The sequence below is a fragment of the Marmota monax genome, unplaced genomic scaffold (assembly GCF_021218885.2).
Source record: "Marmota monax isolate L192 unplaced genomic scaffold, Marmota_monax_Labrador192_F-V1.1 WCK01_AAM20220418_F8-fsc00408, whole genome shotgun sequence".
Classification (NCBI taxonomy): domain Eukaryota; kingdom Metazoa; phylum Chordata; class Mammalia; order Rodentia; family Sciuridae; genus Marmota; species Marmota monax.
In genome coordinates, this window is record NW_026693691.1 from 626,831 (window position 1) to 644,562 (window position 17,732).

At 32.2% G+C, this 17,732-nt stretch overlaps 2 protein-coding genes across 4 annotated transcripts in view; one reads left to right on the plus strand and one right to left on the minus strand.

Moving 5' to 3' along the window:
- Positions 1-17,528, minus strand: part of Cdh18 (cadherin 18) — a 319,062-nt gene extending 301,534 nt beyond the window's left edge. Inside the window, exon 1 of one of the 2 annotated variants that reach the window (XM_046459923.2) lies at positions 17,009-17,528. In XM_046459923.2, coding sequence (XP_046315879.1) covers positions 17,009-17,236 — 228 coding nt within the window. In that variant the 5' untranslated portion in view covers positions 17,237-17,528. The remainder of the gene's footprint in view (positions 1-17,008) is intronic. The other variant, XM_046459924.2, reaches the window with a different exon arrangement.
- Positions 14,189-14,615, plus strand: LOC124103349 (cornifin alpha). 2 transcript variants are annotated; one of them, XM_046459927.1, is made up of 2 exons: positions 14,189-14,344; positions 14,489-14,602. In XM_046459927.1, the coding sequence occupies exons 1-2, from the start codon at positions 14,189-14,191 to the stop codon at positions 14,600-14,602; spliced, it is 270 nt and encodes an 89-aa protein (XP_046315883.1). The 2 variants fall into 2 exon arrangements, with proteins under 2 accessions (XP_046315883.1, XP_046315882.1); XM_046459926.2 differs by having other exon boundaries at positions 14,189-14,615.
- Positions 17,529-17,732: the final 204 nt, after the last annotated feature.

Here is a 17,732-nt window from a genome sequence, read left to right on the forward strand (position 1 = left end):
TAATATATATCTCAACAATTGAAAAAGCAGATTAAGAAGAAGTAACTGCTAAAATTTTGCAGATTTTAAAATAATAATATGACAACACTCTTCAAACTATTCCATAATTCAAATGGAAGGTACCCTTTCATCTACACTTATTTTATGAAACCATTATTTGCTTCCCAAACTCATAAGGACACAAAAACAAATACAAAGAGGAAGGGAAAAAAAGGAATAAACTTATAGACCAATATCACTGATAAACACAGATGCAAAAACCTCAACAAAATACTTGAAAATCAAATTCAACATCACCATGATCATGTTGGTTTCATTTCAGGGATTCAAGTATATCTTAATCAAAACAAATCTATAAATTTAATACTGTACACAAATAGAATTATGGATAAAAATCACATGATCATCTCAAAAACTTCAGAAAAAATCCTTTGATAAAACACAAGTTTTCATAATAAAAGTACTGAGTAAATTTGATTTACAGGAATCATATCTCACATGACAAATCCATAGCCAACATCATACCAAGTGCAGGAAAACAGAACACATTTCCTCTCTGATCAGGAATAAAACAAGCTTACCACTCTTATTCATATTAGTACTAAGAATTTTAAACCAGGCAATTAGGGAAAAGAAAAAATTAGAAGTTATGGAAATAGTAAATGAAGAAGTCAAATTATTCCTTTTTGTTGATGATATGATTCTATACACTGAGAACCTTAAAACACTGCACCAAAAGACTCTTGATCTGATAACTAAACTCAGCAAAGTAGCAGGATAAAAATGAAGTCTCTGAGTACGAAGTGAGCAAAGAAATCCAAGACACAATAGTCTCAAACAATTAAAATAGCTAGGAATTTACTTAACCAAGGAGGTGAAATAAATCTATAATAAAACTACAAAACTCTGAAAAAAGAAACATAGGACAATAGAGGGTGGTAGACCCCCATGTTCTTAGATTGGAAGAATTATTATTAATTAATAACTAAAAGAAATGTATAAATTAAATGCAATCTCCATGAGCATACCAATTACTTATTCCAAATAAGTATAAAATATAATTTTTATAAAAGAACAAAATATCCCAAATAGAAAAAGAAATCATGATCAGGAAGGGAAATGTTTGAGGCATACAGTACTTGGTCTGAAAACATACTACAGAGTCATAGTAACAAAACAGCATGTTATTGGCATTGTAGACCAATGAAACAAAACAGAGAACTCAGAAATAAGCCAACATCTACAACAGGTTCTCTACAAATATTATAAAACATACATTGGATAAAAGACAGCCTACTCACAAAATGGTTCTGGCAAAACTGAATATCCATATACAGAAGATTGAAACAGAATCCAATCATGCACCTTGTACAAAAATCAACCGAAAATGGAGAAAGGCCTTAAAGTAAGACCTGAATCTTAGCAACTATTAGAAGAAAACATAGTAAAGTACACTTCAGGATATTTGTATGGTAAGTGATTTCATGAGTATGGCTTCCAAAATTCAGGAAATGAGGAAAAATTGACAGAAGATTACATTAAATTAAAATTTATGCAACAGCAAAAGAACAACCTACAGTGACTTCCTTCCTTGATATACCTGTATACAGTTTCTATCCCCTCCCAGTAGTTAAACAATTAACCCATCCAATTGATTACTCCAGGGATAAGGTTACAGCTTTCATGATCCAATCACTCTCCAAAAGGTCTACCTCTGAACAATGCTGCCCCTGGGACAAAGTTTTCAACTTAAGAGCTTTGGGGAAACATACCAAAATACAACAGAAAACTCACATATTACCCAGATGTCCCATTCTTGAGTATATAACCAAAAAAAAAAAAAAAAAGCATAGAAAAGAGATACCTGCATATAAATGTTTATGGTGGCTTTGTTGACAATAGGTTAGATATGAAATCAGCCCATGTGCCTATCAAGAGATATTTGAATAAAGAAAATATTTTGTATGTATGCAGTAGAATATTATTCATCAACAAAGAAAAATAAAATCATATTACTTGGAGGAAAGTTATTCCAAGTGAAAGACATCATGTTAAGAGAAATAAGACACAGAAAAAAACAAGTTTTACAAGTTCTCCCATATATGAAAATTAAAAAAAAAAATTAAAATGAATTGCAAGTGAAGAGACTTTAAGGGACAGGAAAGGATATCAGATAAAGAAGGGAAAGAAATAGGGAAAGAGATGGCAGAAGGCAGGGTAGATGTGACCAAGGCATGATATTTTCAGTTTGTAAATGTTGCAGTAAAAATCCATTAATTTGCACAATTAATAAGTGATAATAATTATTTTGAAAATGGTTCTAGTAGTTATTATATTAATAATTTTCCTCACTAAAACCAAACAATAAATGTTATTTGAATCAAGAAGATTAAGGCATAACTCTTTTGGTCTTTATAAGATTTGTTCCATATTACAGTTATATTTTATGATCATTAGTTTTTAATCTCATTCCATATGCCCCTGCATTTATATGACTTTCACAGACTGCTATGTCTGCATATATTTTGTAAATGTGGCAAAATTTCTCCCTTATTGGTCTAAATATTTTCTGTCTAATATGGATGTTATCAGTAACAAGTAACTACTTAATTTTTTATTGGTTCATTGTACTTATATTGGGCTTTGTTATGCCACATCTGTGTGTGCATACAACATAATTTGATCAATGTCATTCCCCACTGCCTTCCTTATGCCTCTTAACTCTCTCTCCATGATCTGCTTGCTCTTCTCTACTGATCTCTTTTCTATTGCTATTATCATTACTATTATTCCTACTTTTAAAATAAATATATTAATTATATATAAGCAGGATTCATTATAGGATATTCACACAATATGAACATATATATGAACACCACATAAAGTTTAAACTAATAAAATATAAACATCCAGTTCCTTTGTTACATGTGCCCCATTTCAAATATTCACTAGCCACATGTAGCTAATAACTACCATAATGGACAATGCAGACATAGAGCATGACCCCAGCCTCAGAATGTTCCCTTGAGCAGCACTAATCTAAATCCTTTATGATAAGTCAATGATTTTCCCAATGATTACTTCATAAATCAAGACTTAAGTTCTTTGGCACATTTTGACAGTTACTAGTTTCAGTTATGCCCTGAACAGTAGTCATTAAAACAAATAAAAAAAGAAACAATGAAAGAAAAAAGTGTAAGGAAAAAAAGAAAGAAAACCTCAAAGAAGGATGTGAGATTTTCAACAATATGAATTTTTCTCATTTTATAAATTTTTTAAAATACTTATTTTTTAGATGTAGTTGGACAGTTGGACACAATACATATATATATATATATGTATATGTATAATACAATATATATATTTATTTATTTATTTATTTTATGGTGCTGAGGATCAAACCCAGGGCCTCGCACATGCAAATCGAGCATTCTACCATTGAGCCACAACCCCAGTTCTCATTTTATATTTTTAGGTTTTATTTGTGTGTGTACACACACACATGTGTGCACTTACATTTTTGCTTAAGTTAATCAGTGTAGTTTTTTTTTTTTTAACCAATAAATTAGTACCTAAAAATGAGATGTCTTAAAAGATAGGCCTAATATCTGTAATTGACAAATATTTTGTCACTTTAAACTCTTCCATACTTAGCTTCAAGGAAGAAGATCCTTTATATAGCAGCATACAGCAACTGACTGAACTCTTGTCTGCAAATCTTTGGACTTGGTCCTCACATGCTTTGTGATTTTGTCACTTTAGGGGATTAGTTAGAATCCTAATCATATCATTTGTATCTCTGATTCTACACATGCCGGAAGCATGTTCTACTTTTCAGGTTAGCAAGCTAATAAATTACTTCCTATTATTAACCTAATTTAACATGGTTTCCTTCAAGAGCCAGCAGGAGATTACTAGCCAACACAAACATTGCATAAATCATGAAAGCACAGGAGAAGAATTCAGAAGCACGCTGAGGAATATCAGATTTTTTACATGCCCTGGATCATTAATTGTGAGGGAATGATGTTGCAAGCACTGGAGAGTAATAGGTCTATATCAGAAATAACCAAAGGCTGCAGGGGTTTGTTTTAGTTCAGTGCCTTCCTCTATCCCTAGTCAACACTTTGGAGTACTGCTCAGCTCTGGAGCACCACTAAAACTATACAGAAGAAAATAACCACTCAGGTATAAATTTGTCTGAAACAATATAATTCTTCTACTTATTCTTTCTGTCCACTTGTTCCTTGAGACTCTCTCCTTGTCAATTGTGATTTTTACTTCCACCCTGTTGTTTCTGCTTCCTCTGTAGAATTTCATTTTACAATCATTTTTTCTTTCTTTCTTGCCCTTAAAATCACGTGCTCCCCAAAATTCTAACTAAAAAAGAAATGGATGCATGTTTCCCTATATCTTCATTTGTACCTTCCATCATCCATTCAACCACTTTTCTCATTGCTGCTCTTCAGCTCTCATCTCTCCTCTAGTGTGTGCATGTGTCTTAGTCTGCCTACCTGAATCCTGGACACAGCCTGTTCAACCCCAGCAGCCTCACTCGCAGACGTGAGACTCCTCGTTTACTAGTTATCCCTTCAGTACCATCAGAAGCCTGCAGACCATCTTTAAGTGGTCTTTCCTTCTCATTCTTCACTTTCAATAGCAACAAAATTTATTCAAATCTATATTTATTTATTTTTCCTGATTCCTCCTTTCAATTTCTTTTGAAACTATCGCATTCTAGTCTAGATTTTTGGACAGGTAAAGCATCCTCTCTACAGCCAATATTGTCTTTTTGTTTTCTGTCATTTTCTACCTAGAAGTTCTTCAGTGCATCCCTGTACATTTTTGGATAATACCAGGAGAGCATGCTGTGGCTCATCTATTATCTCCTGCATCTTTCCCATTCTTACTTGTCAACAGGTACAGCGTGATCCAATTATTCTTTTTTGTACTTGAAATCTACTCAGTCACCTTTTCATATGTAGATCTTAAAATTCCACACTCTCTCTCTTCACCAGCCAAACTTGTCTGTCTTGTTTTATAGTAATAGCAACATATCTCTTTCAGCTTTTCTTCTGAAGTGCCTTCCATATATTGGTCAAAGTCAAGTGCACCCATTCTTTCTTGTACCACTGTCCTCTATGCCTGACATTGTTAGCACCCTTAGCATATAATACAATCATTTGTTCTCAAAACTGTCTTCCCTTCTTGCCTAATTTCATCAATCATTGGAGCTATATGATTAATGACATCTAAAACCAAGCACAGTATATGGCATGCAGATTTTTCTTAGTAAAACTATCATTCATGTTAAGACAGTGACATTTGAAGTAAAATAGAAACAAACATATTCATCCACCTATATTGACATGCATAATAAACTTCTGTCTTCTATATTGAACTTACCAAGGTCAAAGCCTCAAATAGTAGAAAAAATTATTATGAAAAAATAAGAAAACTATGCTCTTTGTTACTGTGGTATGTTAACTCCTTTATATAAATTAACCTACATTTAATTTTCCTAACATTCTTATTTCCTACAGTGTAGTTTCTCATAGAAGATTAAGAATGATTTCTTAATATTAAATCTATTGATAAACACAAATATGCCACATACTTTTCTTATTAACATTAACAATGCCTTGACATCTATCTGAATATTATGTTCACAGTTATTTACTGGAGAGGCCTGTGGCATTCAGTCTACTGAGCCTAGCTTCTCTCTCTCCTCTACTGCTAATTTCGGAAACCACAGGTGTCAGGTCTTCTTCAGATTCTTCCAGGCATAAGGTATCTCTCAACTCAGGTTGTTCAAATGCTTATGCTCCCTCAGCCTGGATACACCCTGATTGCAAGCCCACTGCTATTCTTAACCTGATAATTTGCTCTTCCATTTTAAATATCAGCCTGTCTGTCCCTTCTTCAAAATATTCTTCCTTCAGCCCTTGTAGATGTTAACATCTAGGATTTATATTGTACAGCAAGTACAATTTCCTGTATGATTCTCATCACAGTTTGTAGTTGAATATTTATTTGTGTGAATATTAGTTTAATGTTAATATCCCCCACTTTGTTTATTATAATGCTCAACATAATGACCAGAAAGCAGGACGTGTTCAATAAATTTTGAAGAAATGAAAACATCCCGATTAGACATAAATCTTTATGAAATAAACTCAACAGTAATCAATCTGTAGCTCCAAACAAAGTAAACCAAAGACAATGAAATTAGTATACATTTATTTTTATATGTAATGTTATTTTCTAATGGAGGAAAAGATTTCAAGGCATCTATTGCTCTATTTCTAGGGATGTAAGAAATAGTAAAACACACATAAAAACATTAGAAATCCTAGAGGAAAGGAATTGATTATATTTCATTCTGGAACTCCTATGATGAATGTCTGATTTTTTAATGAAAGAAAACAAACAAAACAGAACAAAACTGAATGTATCTAAAGGACCTATAGGCTTCCTTTTGAAATTAAAAAATGTTATTTTATTAGGTCCAATATAAATAAGTCTTTAAATATTCATTGAATAAATGTCAATCAAATAACAGAACAGATTTTTTTTCTGAATACAATAAGGGCTATGTTAAAAATTTTTCTTTCTTAATCTAAAAAAAATGATAAAATATATGAGTGAATACTAATAAAGAAATAACATTTTTGGAATAAATATATCTATTTTATAATTAAGAAACACCTTAAAATGTTTCTAGACATTTAGAAACATTCATCTTTACATTCTCAAAAAGATATTGAAACATAGTCAAAGAACACTTTTGTTTATTTCCAGAAGGGATATTAAAAAAAAAAAATTAGCTACTCCAAATCTTGTTTTTGTACAAAGAAAAACCTGAAGTAAGATAATGACTAAAAAACAGTAGGCAACATTTATAAAGACACTTCGATTAACAATTAGAAATGGTCTACAAATATTAAAATTGACAATATAGTACAACTGAGCTGGAATCACTGAAAGATAATTCACTGGGGGCAAAGAAAGTAAGGGAAGATACTGGGACAGGGAAGCCATTTCAAACTAGCAGCCAGCCCCAGTCCCTTCTGAAGAAGTTGAACTGGTCATGAGCCCTGACAAGGAGAATCTACAGTCTCATAACCTGATGATTCGAAAACAAGGATTTCAATTTCCTCCAGGTGTACAATTGGAAAGGAGATATTTCAAGAAAGCCAGAATACTTGACAATGAAATAAAAGTTTAATATACCTATCACCCTAAATAAGTAACAATTAAATGTTTGTGCAAGTTAAAAAAAAAATTCTGTAGGAAATTAAAACCCCAATGTGCAATCCAGGTGAAAGATATATTAGATTTATTTTTAGTTGTTGTTATATTAAATATATGGAATCAGTTGTTAGGAATTAATTGCTAGCATTTTTCAAAATTATTAAGCATTTTTTTGTCCGCAGATTAAAAGATATATGGCTCTGTGTTTTATTTCTAAAACTATAGTTTGAAAGGACCCCAACAAAATCCTCAATTCACTCAACTCACTCACACACCATTAAAGAACAGCATTATGCAAACACTTAGAAAGTATGACAGGATCAAATCTCCTTGGAATCGAGTATGAGTAAGTAAACAAAAGAAATAAGCACATTTGCAAAAATAAACCAAACTAAAAACAATTAGATAAATTAAACAATGCAATATGTGGTTAAGAATAATTAAAAATAGATGGTTTAGGAGAATTTTAAAAAATGGAAGTAAAAACAAGAAAAGATGAGCCATTATATAAAAAAAATTTAAAAAGTAGAATGCTAATAGCTAATAGTATCTTCAATTTTATATACATATTTAAATGAAGAGGCTGAGGTCACCAGGACTAATTTTAGATGGACAATTCATTAGTAAGCCATAAATAAACAGAATAAAATAATGCCAAAAAAGAATTTTCAGAATCAATAAACGGGTCAGTAGCAAATTCAAAAAAAAATAATAGGCAGGGTGTTTATATAATTAAGCTTAAAATTCCAATTCAGTAAAAAAAAAAATACTGGTTTCAGACCTTTGTGATTAAACTGTGTCCCTGAAAACCCCAAATACACTGAAGTCCTAATCCCTAGGATATCAAAATGTGTCCTTCTTGGAAAAAGGCTCTTTACAGAGGTAATTATGTTAATATATTTCTAAGATGGATTCCAATCCAAACAACTTTTAAATAAAGGAGAAATTTGCACACAGACATGCACAAAGATAAATTAGACTCAATGTATAAAGTATTTCTTGTATTTGCAATATTTAATAACTGCCCATGTGGAGAACAACACATGAACTGGAAGATGACTGTAGTCATTAAGAAAATCAAATTAGAAAGTAAAAATGGGATTGAAATAATGAGAAACAAAAACATTGGTAAATGTGGATAATTTTAAGTAAGATCTAAGGTTTAAATGATTTCAATAATAATGTAAAATATATAAATAACTTAATGAAGAAAAACATGCCAGACAAATATAATATGAAAAAAGAAAAATAAATTCTGTTTATCCTAAGGCTTTGTATTAAGATAACTGTAAATGTGTCAACTTTAAATTGGATTAAGATGTTAGCAAAGTAGTTTAATGTTATAAATAAGCATATACTTTTCTACATGAATCTTAATAGCAATTATAAGAAGAATGATTACTTGGGATTTAAAAGTAACAATAAATTAAGCATGTTAAAAAATAGAAAACAAAATAAAATTTGACATTTCTTCTACTTTGGAGATATGTTTTTACATACAAAATAAAAAAACATATGCAAAAAATGAGAGTCACAAACTATGTCAAAAACATAAAACATACAACTTCCAGTACAGCAGAGGTAAATCCCTAGAGAAGCAATTACAAGGGAACAAAGAGGATAAATAAAAAAAGTAGATAAAAATCTGTAGAAGAGAAATACAAAATAAATTACAATAATTAATGAAAATGCAAATAAAAATAAATATAAAAGATTGAAAATATTGCACTGAAAATAGAAATTGTCAGAGTGAATAAACTAATGAAAAGTTAAATTTTTATTCTATGTGATAATGAAAGACAGAGGATAAATGGCATTTCCATAACAGTGTAGACAAAATACTCAAGAATATTTGACCAAGAAAAACTTGATATAAAAATGTAAAGAAAAGCACTGTTGTAGATAGATGATTTAATTATAACCGTAAAACTTAGATGAAACATATAATTTTGAACTCTACTCCAGAACTTAACTTGAAGGTATAAAATCAAAAAATTGATATATATGAAATTGCAATAAAATATTTTATCACCTATCCCACAAATGAAAGCACACATGTACAATATTTGAATTAAGAGTGCAATGATCCTACCTTGTCATTTTTGATTATTAGAATGACTTGGCATTATGTCAGAAAAAGAGTACAATATTCCATTAAAATAACATAATCACCATTTTGCCCAATTATCCCACTCATCAGTTTCTACCCAAAGGATTTAAAATCAACACACTACCATGGTGCAGCCACAACAATATTTATAGCAGCTCAATTCACAACACCTAAAATATAGAACCATCCTAGGTGTCCTTCAACAGATGAATGGATAAAGAAAATATGGTATATATATACACAATTGAGTATAACTCAGCCTTAAAGAATGAAATTCTGTACAAACAGAAGAATAAGAGGTTATACTCTATTTATGTATGACTTGTCAAAGAGCATTTTACTATCATGTATAACTAATTAGATTGACAAAAAAAGATAAATAGGAAGATACATACTAATGAGCACATTTGGGGTATGGGATTTTAAATCAGAACTCCATTGTTTTGATAATTATTATTAAGGAGCCAAAATCCAACTCTAACAGACTTCATAGTAGAAAAACCTGTTTTTTCTGCAAATAAAATAAATAAATACATTGAAAACAAATAAAACAAGGCAAAATCAAACAAAATCATCCTCTGAGAGTGTCATTGTTTGTGCTATCCTGGTGGTGTTGGTGCAACTTGAGAAATCAGGAAGGATGATAGAAAACTTTCCTTTAATAGAACAGATTTGTTTAATAAATTTTTCTTAGATAAGAAAGAGGCTCTTGCTACCAAGACTTTGATAATCAACACTCAATAGAATTTGTAAATTTATAATTCTGAAATGCATTTTTTATTACTAAAGTAATATAGTTAATGAATTCCTATTTTAAACTAAATAATATAAGTAAATCAAACATTTCTGTGACTCAATCAATATCACTCCAGCACCCATGTTTACTGATATTATCTAGAATGACTTTCCAGATTTTAATTATGCACTTGATAAAACATTTTGCATAAGCATACAAATAAATCTTGCCTGTTTACATGTATGCACATGCACATACATGTGCATTTAATGTACACTTATACAAAGTTTTTCAACCCTGCCACTATTTCAATTTGGGGTCAGAAATTTCTTTGTGGGGGAGTTGTCCTATGTGTTACAGAATCTTTAGCTGTACTCCTGGGCTCTACTAACCAAAGAACAGCTGCATCACCCCTTGAAGAGTCACAACTAAATCTCATAAATGCCTCTGGGTGTGGTGGTGCATGCCTGTAAGCCCATTGGCTCAGGAGGCTGAGGTAGGAGGATCAACTTCAAAGTGATATTGCTCAGTGTTAAGCACCCCTAGGTTCAATACTCAGTGCCTTTCACGAAAAGAAGAAATGCCTCCAGAATTTTCATGGACCATTGGTCTTTTTGCCTATTAGGGCCTTTTTTAGTTAAAAAATCAATGTATAATTATGTTGATAGAAAGATCAAGAGAATACAAACTAAATATACTCATTTTCATCTTTTTATTCTACTTTGAAAGTGAATTAAAACATTTTCATAGGCCTTTTAAGTATTATGGACTCTTGTACCAGTGCTAATGGTAGCTAATAGACAAGGAGACTACAGCGAAAAAAAAAAAGTCTTCAACTATAGCAAAATGCCCTTTGAGGAAAAAAAAATATGTTTCATCACCACTGATATACAAATACAACACACACACACACACACACACACACACACACGAGAATGTGTTTTTATAATAATATGTGGTTTACAATGTGAATACATATTTATAGGCTGTTTTTAATATGTATTGTCTTGCACTGATGACATTGGTAAATACATTTATGAATTTAAATGTTTTCTACATTATTCAAATAAAATACTACTTATTCTCTAAAAATATAATTAACAATAAAATCTTATTTAATTCATTTAAAAAAAAGAAGAAGAAGTTTTGCAGGGCAAAATGTCACATGCTTGAAATCCCAGTGACTTAGGAGGCTGAGAAAAGAAGATCATAAATTTGATATCAGACTCAGCAAGTTTGTGAAAGCCTCAGCATCTTTCAAAACCCTCAGGAAGTTAGTGAGGCCCTGTCTCAAAATAAAATATAACTGGTGATGTAGCTCAGTAACAAGGCATTCTGAGGTTGAATCTACTATATCAAAAAATTAAAAAAAAAAACAACAACAATGAAAAAAAAATAATGCAACTCCTATACCACTGCAAATTAAATGAATGCTATATCTATCAAATAAATTTCCTGTTTTTGAATCCAGTTTCTTTTAGGTCTAGATCCAAATAGATAAATTTCTATATGATGACTAAAAAATGTTTGTATCTGCACAGAAGAACTGTGACTCATAGTTAAGTCCACATGACATTATGTCATCACATTGTCATATATAAGACTCAAAAGTCATATTCTGATACATGGATTTTTCCATTCCAATGAAGTTATGATAAAAGTGAAAAAAATTTATCTTTTGGACAATATTGGGTGACAATTGCCACCATTTGTGCTGTGCATTACTTTTTAATTCAGAGTTCATGATGACATTAAAGCTATTTTTTTCTGAAAAGACTGAAATTTTCTACCAATTTTTTTCATGATTTATTCTCTCTACAACCTGAAAGTCATTCATTTAATTTGAATATACAGTATTAAAAGACATTTACTGGTTATCCTCTAAGTAAAAAAATGAATAACTACAGAAAAATTGCAATAATCATTATGACTAGAGGGGAATTTCCTGATGCATATACTGGGAAGTGATTTTCATGAAAGAATCAGCTATCTTAGATTTTATTCCTTGACACTGCCAAGACAAATTCTGTTCACATCATTGCTTTTTTCTCCTGGAGTAATTCTGCAAAGCCATTTCTTAGTTCCTTTATACTGTTAGACTTCCTTCCTTATTCACTATACTTTTGCTGTTTTGTTTAACAAAGCAAGTTGGCAGTAATTATCTTCAATCTACACTCATCCACTCCTATATGTATAGTCACAAGTGGAAAGGAGAATGAGAGACATTTAGAAGTCAAGTTCTCAACAGACATAAGTAATATTTTCATCATATTATGATTTATAACCAAGGGAAAATACTAAATTGTAGGAAAATATTCCCTAAATATAAAAAAGTGATTGTGGAGAATATAATCCATTTTTTTAATTCAGGAAAAAAAATGAAAACTCCTATTACTATCAAAACTATCTTTAATCTCAGTATACCAAATAGCTAAGAAAAAAATTTATGTAGGTTAGATGATTTTAGCTTAAACCATGCTGCTACACAGAAACACACTTTTTGGTCTTTCTCTTGTTTATAATGCTTACTTCTACTCTATTTAATTGCCAGATTGTGTGATGAGGACAATGTCCTTGCACAAACACTCTGTAATAAACATATCTTCCTTTCTTAAATATATATGGTGAGTTACATAAATTGTCTACATTACTGAAATGAATATAATATGTATTTATGGAGTATAATATCTATGTAATCATAAGCAGATACTGATTAAATAATATGAAGCATATTATAGGCAGATTTGTTTTAATAGATTATCAATTTAATGTATCTTTTTAAACTGTATCAATTGCATGCATTTAAACATTCCTAAATATTACCAATGAGATCAACACATTCTGTAATTATAAACTACACATCTTGTATATATTTTGCTGGTAAATATGATCTCTACATATAATATAGCCCTAAATTCATATTTTAATCACCAAATAGTATATCTTAAATTGTAGCTTAATATCTTTACCATAAGATTTCTACTTTTAATAGTTATTTTTATTTGATAAGTTATCTTTCTAATATGAGTGATAAACTAAAGACATTAAGGACCAAAGAATGTTTTATTCTGAACATCTCTTATTCTGAAGTCCAGCTCACTCAAACTTCAGAAATTACATATCAAACAAAATGCAGGTTAAACCAAAAAGTGATAAGAATTTGTTGTCTATTAAAATATTAAATTCCTACTAAAGAAAATAGCATAATCAATTCAAAAAAGTAAACAAATATGAAAAATTATTAATACCTTACTTTAAAAAACTAATATATTTCTATGAATATACCAATATATCTCTACCATGTCAAAGACAGCAAGAAAATAATATCAAATTAAGGAATAAAATTTTAAAAAACTCTCCTAAATAAATTTGCATTTCTCTTATAGTGACTGCATTTGATAAATATAAGAGAAATGCAAATTAAAAGTGCACAGATATTATTTTTCACCTATCATATGTGCAAAACTCCAAGTTTTACAACTATCTCTGAAAGCATACCTGAAGAAAATCACTCATTTTAATACACCACTGATAAAAGTATAAAATACTTCAACACCTCTAAAAGGGATCTAGTGATTTTTCCAAGATTATAATTATTTATATGTGAATAGAATCCTACTTTTTAAATCTCTCTTATAGTTCTACCTATATGTATGCTAAATAATGTGCATAGAGGGTTATTTGTTCTATTTTTGCATGTAATAGCAACAAAATAAGAACAACAAAGTCGACTAGTAAGCACTTTCTAAGTAAACTACACAGGAAGGTACACCAATAAAAATAGTGAAGACCTCTGAAAACTCTTGTCAATAAAACCACTGACCATGCTTCAGTAAGGCTGGGCCTTAATACCCTGGCGTGTAGATGGCTCCTCTTCTTCATCTCGCCCCTCCTCTCCCCAAACACACACCTACTGTTGGTGGAGCATCTGCTGGCCGGGTCACCTCCTGTGGACTTACTTGAGTCCATGTCAGTCTACCACTGTGTCCCAATAGCCATTGGTCCACAAGCTTCTTCACCTGGTGCCTGACGTGGACCTGGCCATTGTGGACGACTGGCTGAATAATGAATGAATGGGCAGTGCAAGCATGAGTTCCGAGCAGCAGAAGCAGCCCTGCGCCCTACCCCCTCAGCTGCAGCAGCACCAGATGAAGCAGCCTTGCCAGCCTCCACCCCAGGAACCATGTGTTCCCCAAACCAAGGAGCCCTGTCACACCAAAGTGCCTGAGCCCTGCCAACCCAAGGTGCCAGAGCCCAGCCAACCCAAGATGCCTGAGCCTTGCCAGCCCAAGGTGCCAGAGCCCTGCCAGCCCAAGGTGCCTGAGCCTTGCCAACCCAAGGTGCCTGAGCCCTGCCAACCCAAGGTGCCTGAGCCTTGCCAATCCAAGGTGCCAGAGCCCTGCCAATCCAAGGTGCCTGAGCCCTGCCAACCCAAGGTGCCAGAGTCCTGCCCCTCAACAGTCACTCCACCACCAGCTCAGCAGAAGACAAAGCAGAAGTAACATGGTCACAGCCACACCCTTGAAGAGGCAACCACTGGATGTCCCTTTTCCATTTTGCTCAGGAGTCCCATTTTTCTGTTGACCTTACGATTAACATGAGTCATCATCCTTCCCTCTTTGAACCCCCCAAAAAGATATCCCTCACATTCAACTATGGAAGGTTCCTGAGCCTCCGAAGGTGACTGCAAGTCTCACTGGATGAGTAGGTCTTCCAGGGTCTCAGGGTTAATCTGAAGAGGGATGTTGGGAGGGGGTCAAGTGAATCTTCCCTGTTCTGCCCTCATTAAATCACTTTTAACTCAAAAAACAAACAAAAAAAAAACACTGACCAGAAAGATTTTTGTTCCAATAATTTCAAATAATTATCATAATCATTAACATGGTTACAAAGCCTGTAACTCATGGTATGCTTTTCTGTGAATTACTACATTTGACATATTGGTAAAGGTCAGTGCATAAAAATAAAAATCTCAGTACTTGCACCCAAAGTCATTCACACCCAGTACACTATGTGGCAAACATTTTACCCAGGAGCTCAAGAACATTTCTATAAATGGCCAAGGCTAAAAATCTTCAAATTTGTGGGTCCCACAGTGTTTCATCTTTACTGAAGTCTGCTATTGTGAAATGAAAGCAGCCCTCATAATACATAAATGAATGGTTGTGGCTGTATACTAGCGCTGATTATTTAAATTTCATATAAGTTGGGCCATCCTTAATGTGGCCCTTCATGCACACACATCTGTCCATTGATACTACAAAAAAGTTAAATGGATAACAATTTCACAGGTCCTGCACTGAGTGCAATAGATCACGAGCCTCTACCACATACAGATCTGTGAGGTGCACTCATTCATATATTCATCATCCCCCAATCTCAGAATATTTGTTTAGAATCCATCTTCTGATTAATTTTTTATCTTCTACCAAAACTAAGCATGCCAAAAGAAAATAAAATTTATCTGCTCTTTTCTCTCCCATTTCCAGAAAATTTTATTTGTTATTTAGTGAAATTAAAATGAAAAGAAATAAGCATAATAAATTGATAATAAAATGTCTTTCTCTTATTTCTCACCAAAAGAAAAAAATTCTGTCAGTTCCCAATTATTTTCTTCTTTTCAAGAACTGAAATGATTATAGAAATGTATTTTGCATTTCAAAACAAAAATGATTTTCTAATAATTCAATATATTTTGTATTAATATTAGTGCCTTTGCTTTCATGTCTTTTATACAACACTTTGTAGAGGAAACTAGCATACAGTGACATGAGTCATTTGTCTCATTTTATTATGCATATGAGGAAATGATAGACTTGTTTCAGATATTTTCTTATGTTTCTGACACCATGGCTCCTGTGTTGTATGGAAAATGCAGCTGCGATACAGTCTTGTTGGACCAGGGGTAGAAGACATGGTTTGTGATCCTGAACTGTCTACACATAAGGAAAGTACCATTGTTTGAATGGAATAGTTTTTTTTTTTTTTTTTCCCTCAGTAATAGTGCTAAAATGAGAAGAAACAGTCAATCAGGGTAACAGAAGCCACTGAGCCACTGTGGTCAGGGTGATTCCACTGCTGTGCTTGCTTTCTCCCATAGGTAACAGAAGAAATCTGTGTGCTGCTTCCAGAGATCAGTAATTAATCAGAATTAAGCTTTTCAACCTCCTACTCTATTCTAGAACCTAAATGACATATACCTAAGTTATCCCATGCTACTGAGTAGACAGTTTTCTGAAGATAAGGATAAGCCACTGAATTTTCTTATCTGTACTTTTTAAAGAAAGATAACTTATTCTGATATTACTGGTTATTCTGTCCCATAATATTTTGGGATTTTCTCAAACCCCATATTACTAGTGCATATTTACTCTGTATTTAAATCTATCAACAATTTTTGGGAATTAGAAAAAAATCCATGTCTTCAAAAGGCTGATTAAGAATATATTTCTGTAACAATCACCAGAAACATATTAGATATTATGTTCATAGTAACTTTTTAGCCTCATGTGCACTAGCAAGAGATAAAAAGTTACCAATAAACATAAATGCTTCAATAAGTGACATTGCATATTCTAATGTACTTTTGCAATATTATAAAATAATTTAATTGTGTTTTTGACTAAGCCTTCCTACTTAAGAAAAGAAAAAAGTCACTAGTGTTCTGGTAAAGGATGCACATTTCAATATTCTGGAAAAGATTTAAAAGAGATGCAATATCATTGAAAGTGTTCATTTTTTACAAATACCTCAAGCTCTCCAATACAAAGTATAGCTTTCTATTAAAAAAAAAATCACTTCATGTTTCAAATCGTATTCAACTCCATTCTCATCTCACCACACAATTTCTCAGGAGAGGAAAAAAAAAAACAAACTATAGGAAACAAATTTTTTTTAAAAAAACTTACTTTTCCAACATATTGTGGATCTGGTCCCATATGTTCTTCTAAAACAAAGAACTGATTCCACACCCATCCCCTTTTGGGACGATGGTGGACTTCTGTTTCACCTTCAATGTGTTTGGTTTGGTTTCTGGTCACCTTGATGGAGCTGTGGTGAGCAGTTCCATAACACCTCTGCACAAAACAGAGACACACTAGGACTGGACAGATGCAAGATGTGCTCGTAATTTTCATTGTAAGATAACTTGCCAGTTCACGGTTTTCCTGTTCTTCTTTGTCAGCTACAAATGCTTAATGAGCATTCAAGAGAGAAGCAAAAGCATCTTTTGGAAGGACAGTCCAAAGCAAATTGTTCAGCGAGTCCATGATTTAACTGCCCATCAGGGAAAGATCAGACCACATTTACATCCTGAAGCACTTGGAGAATCAAAGCTGTAGTGGTCTGAGGATTCCAAGTCTTCACAGTAGGAGAACACAGGTAAGCATTTTCTACCTAGTGAAAGGAGGGAAAATTATATACATTACAAAACATGTAATTTTAACTATTTATCTGAATGAAAAAAAATATGCTATTTTTCAGAATGATGGTGATAGGCAGAGAAAATATGCAAGTCCTTTCAGAAATATATATATATATATATATATATATATATATATATATATATATATATACATGAAACCTAAGCTCCTGTTTGCATTTTTACACACGTTTCTACCTATAATGTTAATT

What these genes read in the sequence shown, in the direction of transcription:
- LOC124103349 (XM_046459926.2), top strand. Translation starts at nt 14,189, where the DNA reads ATGAGTTCCGAGCAGCAGAAGCAGCCCTGCGCCCTACCCCCTCAGCTG.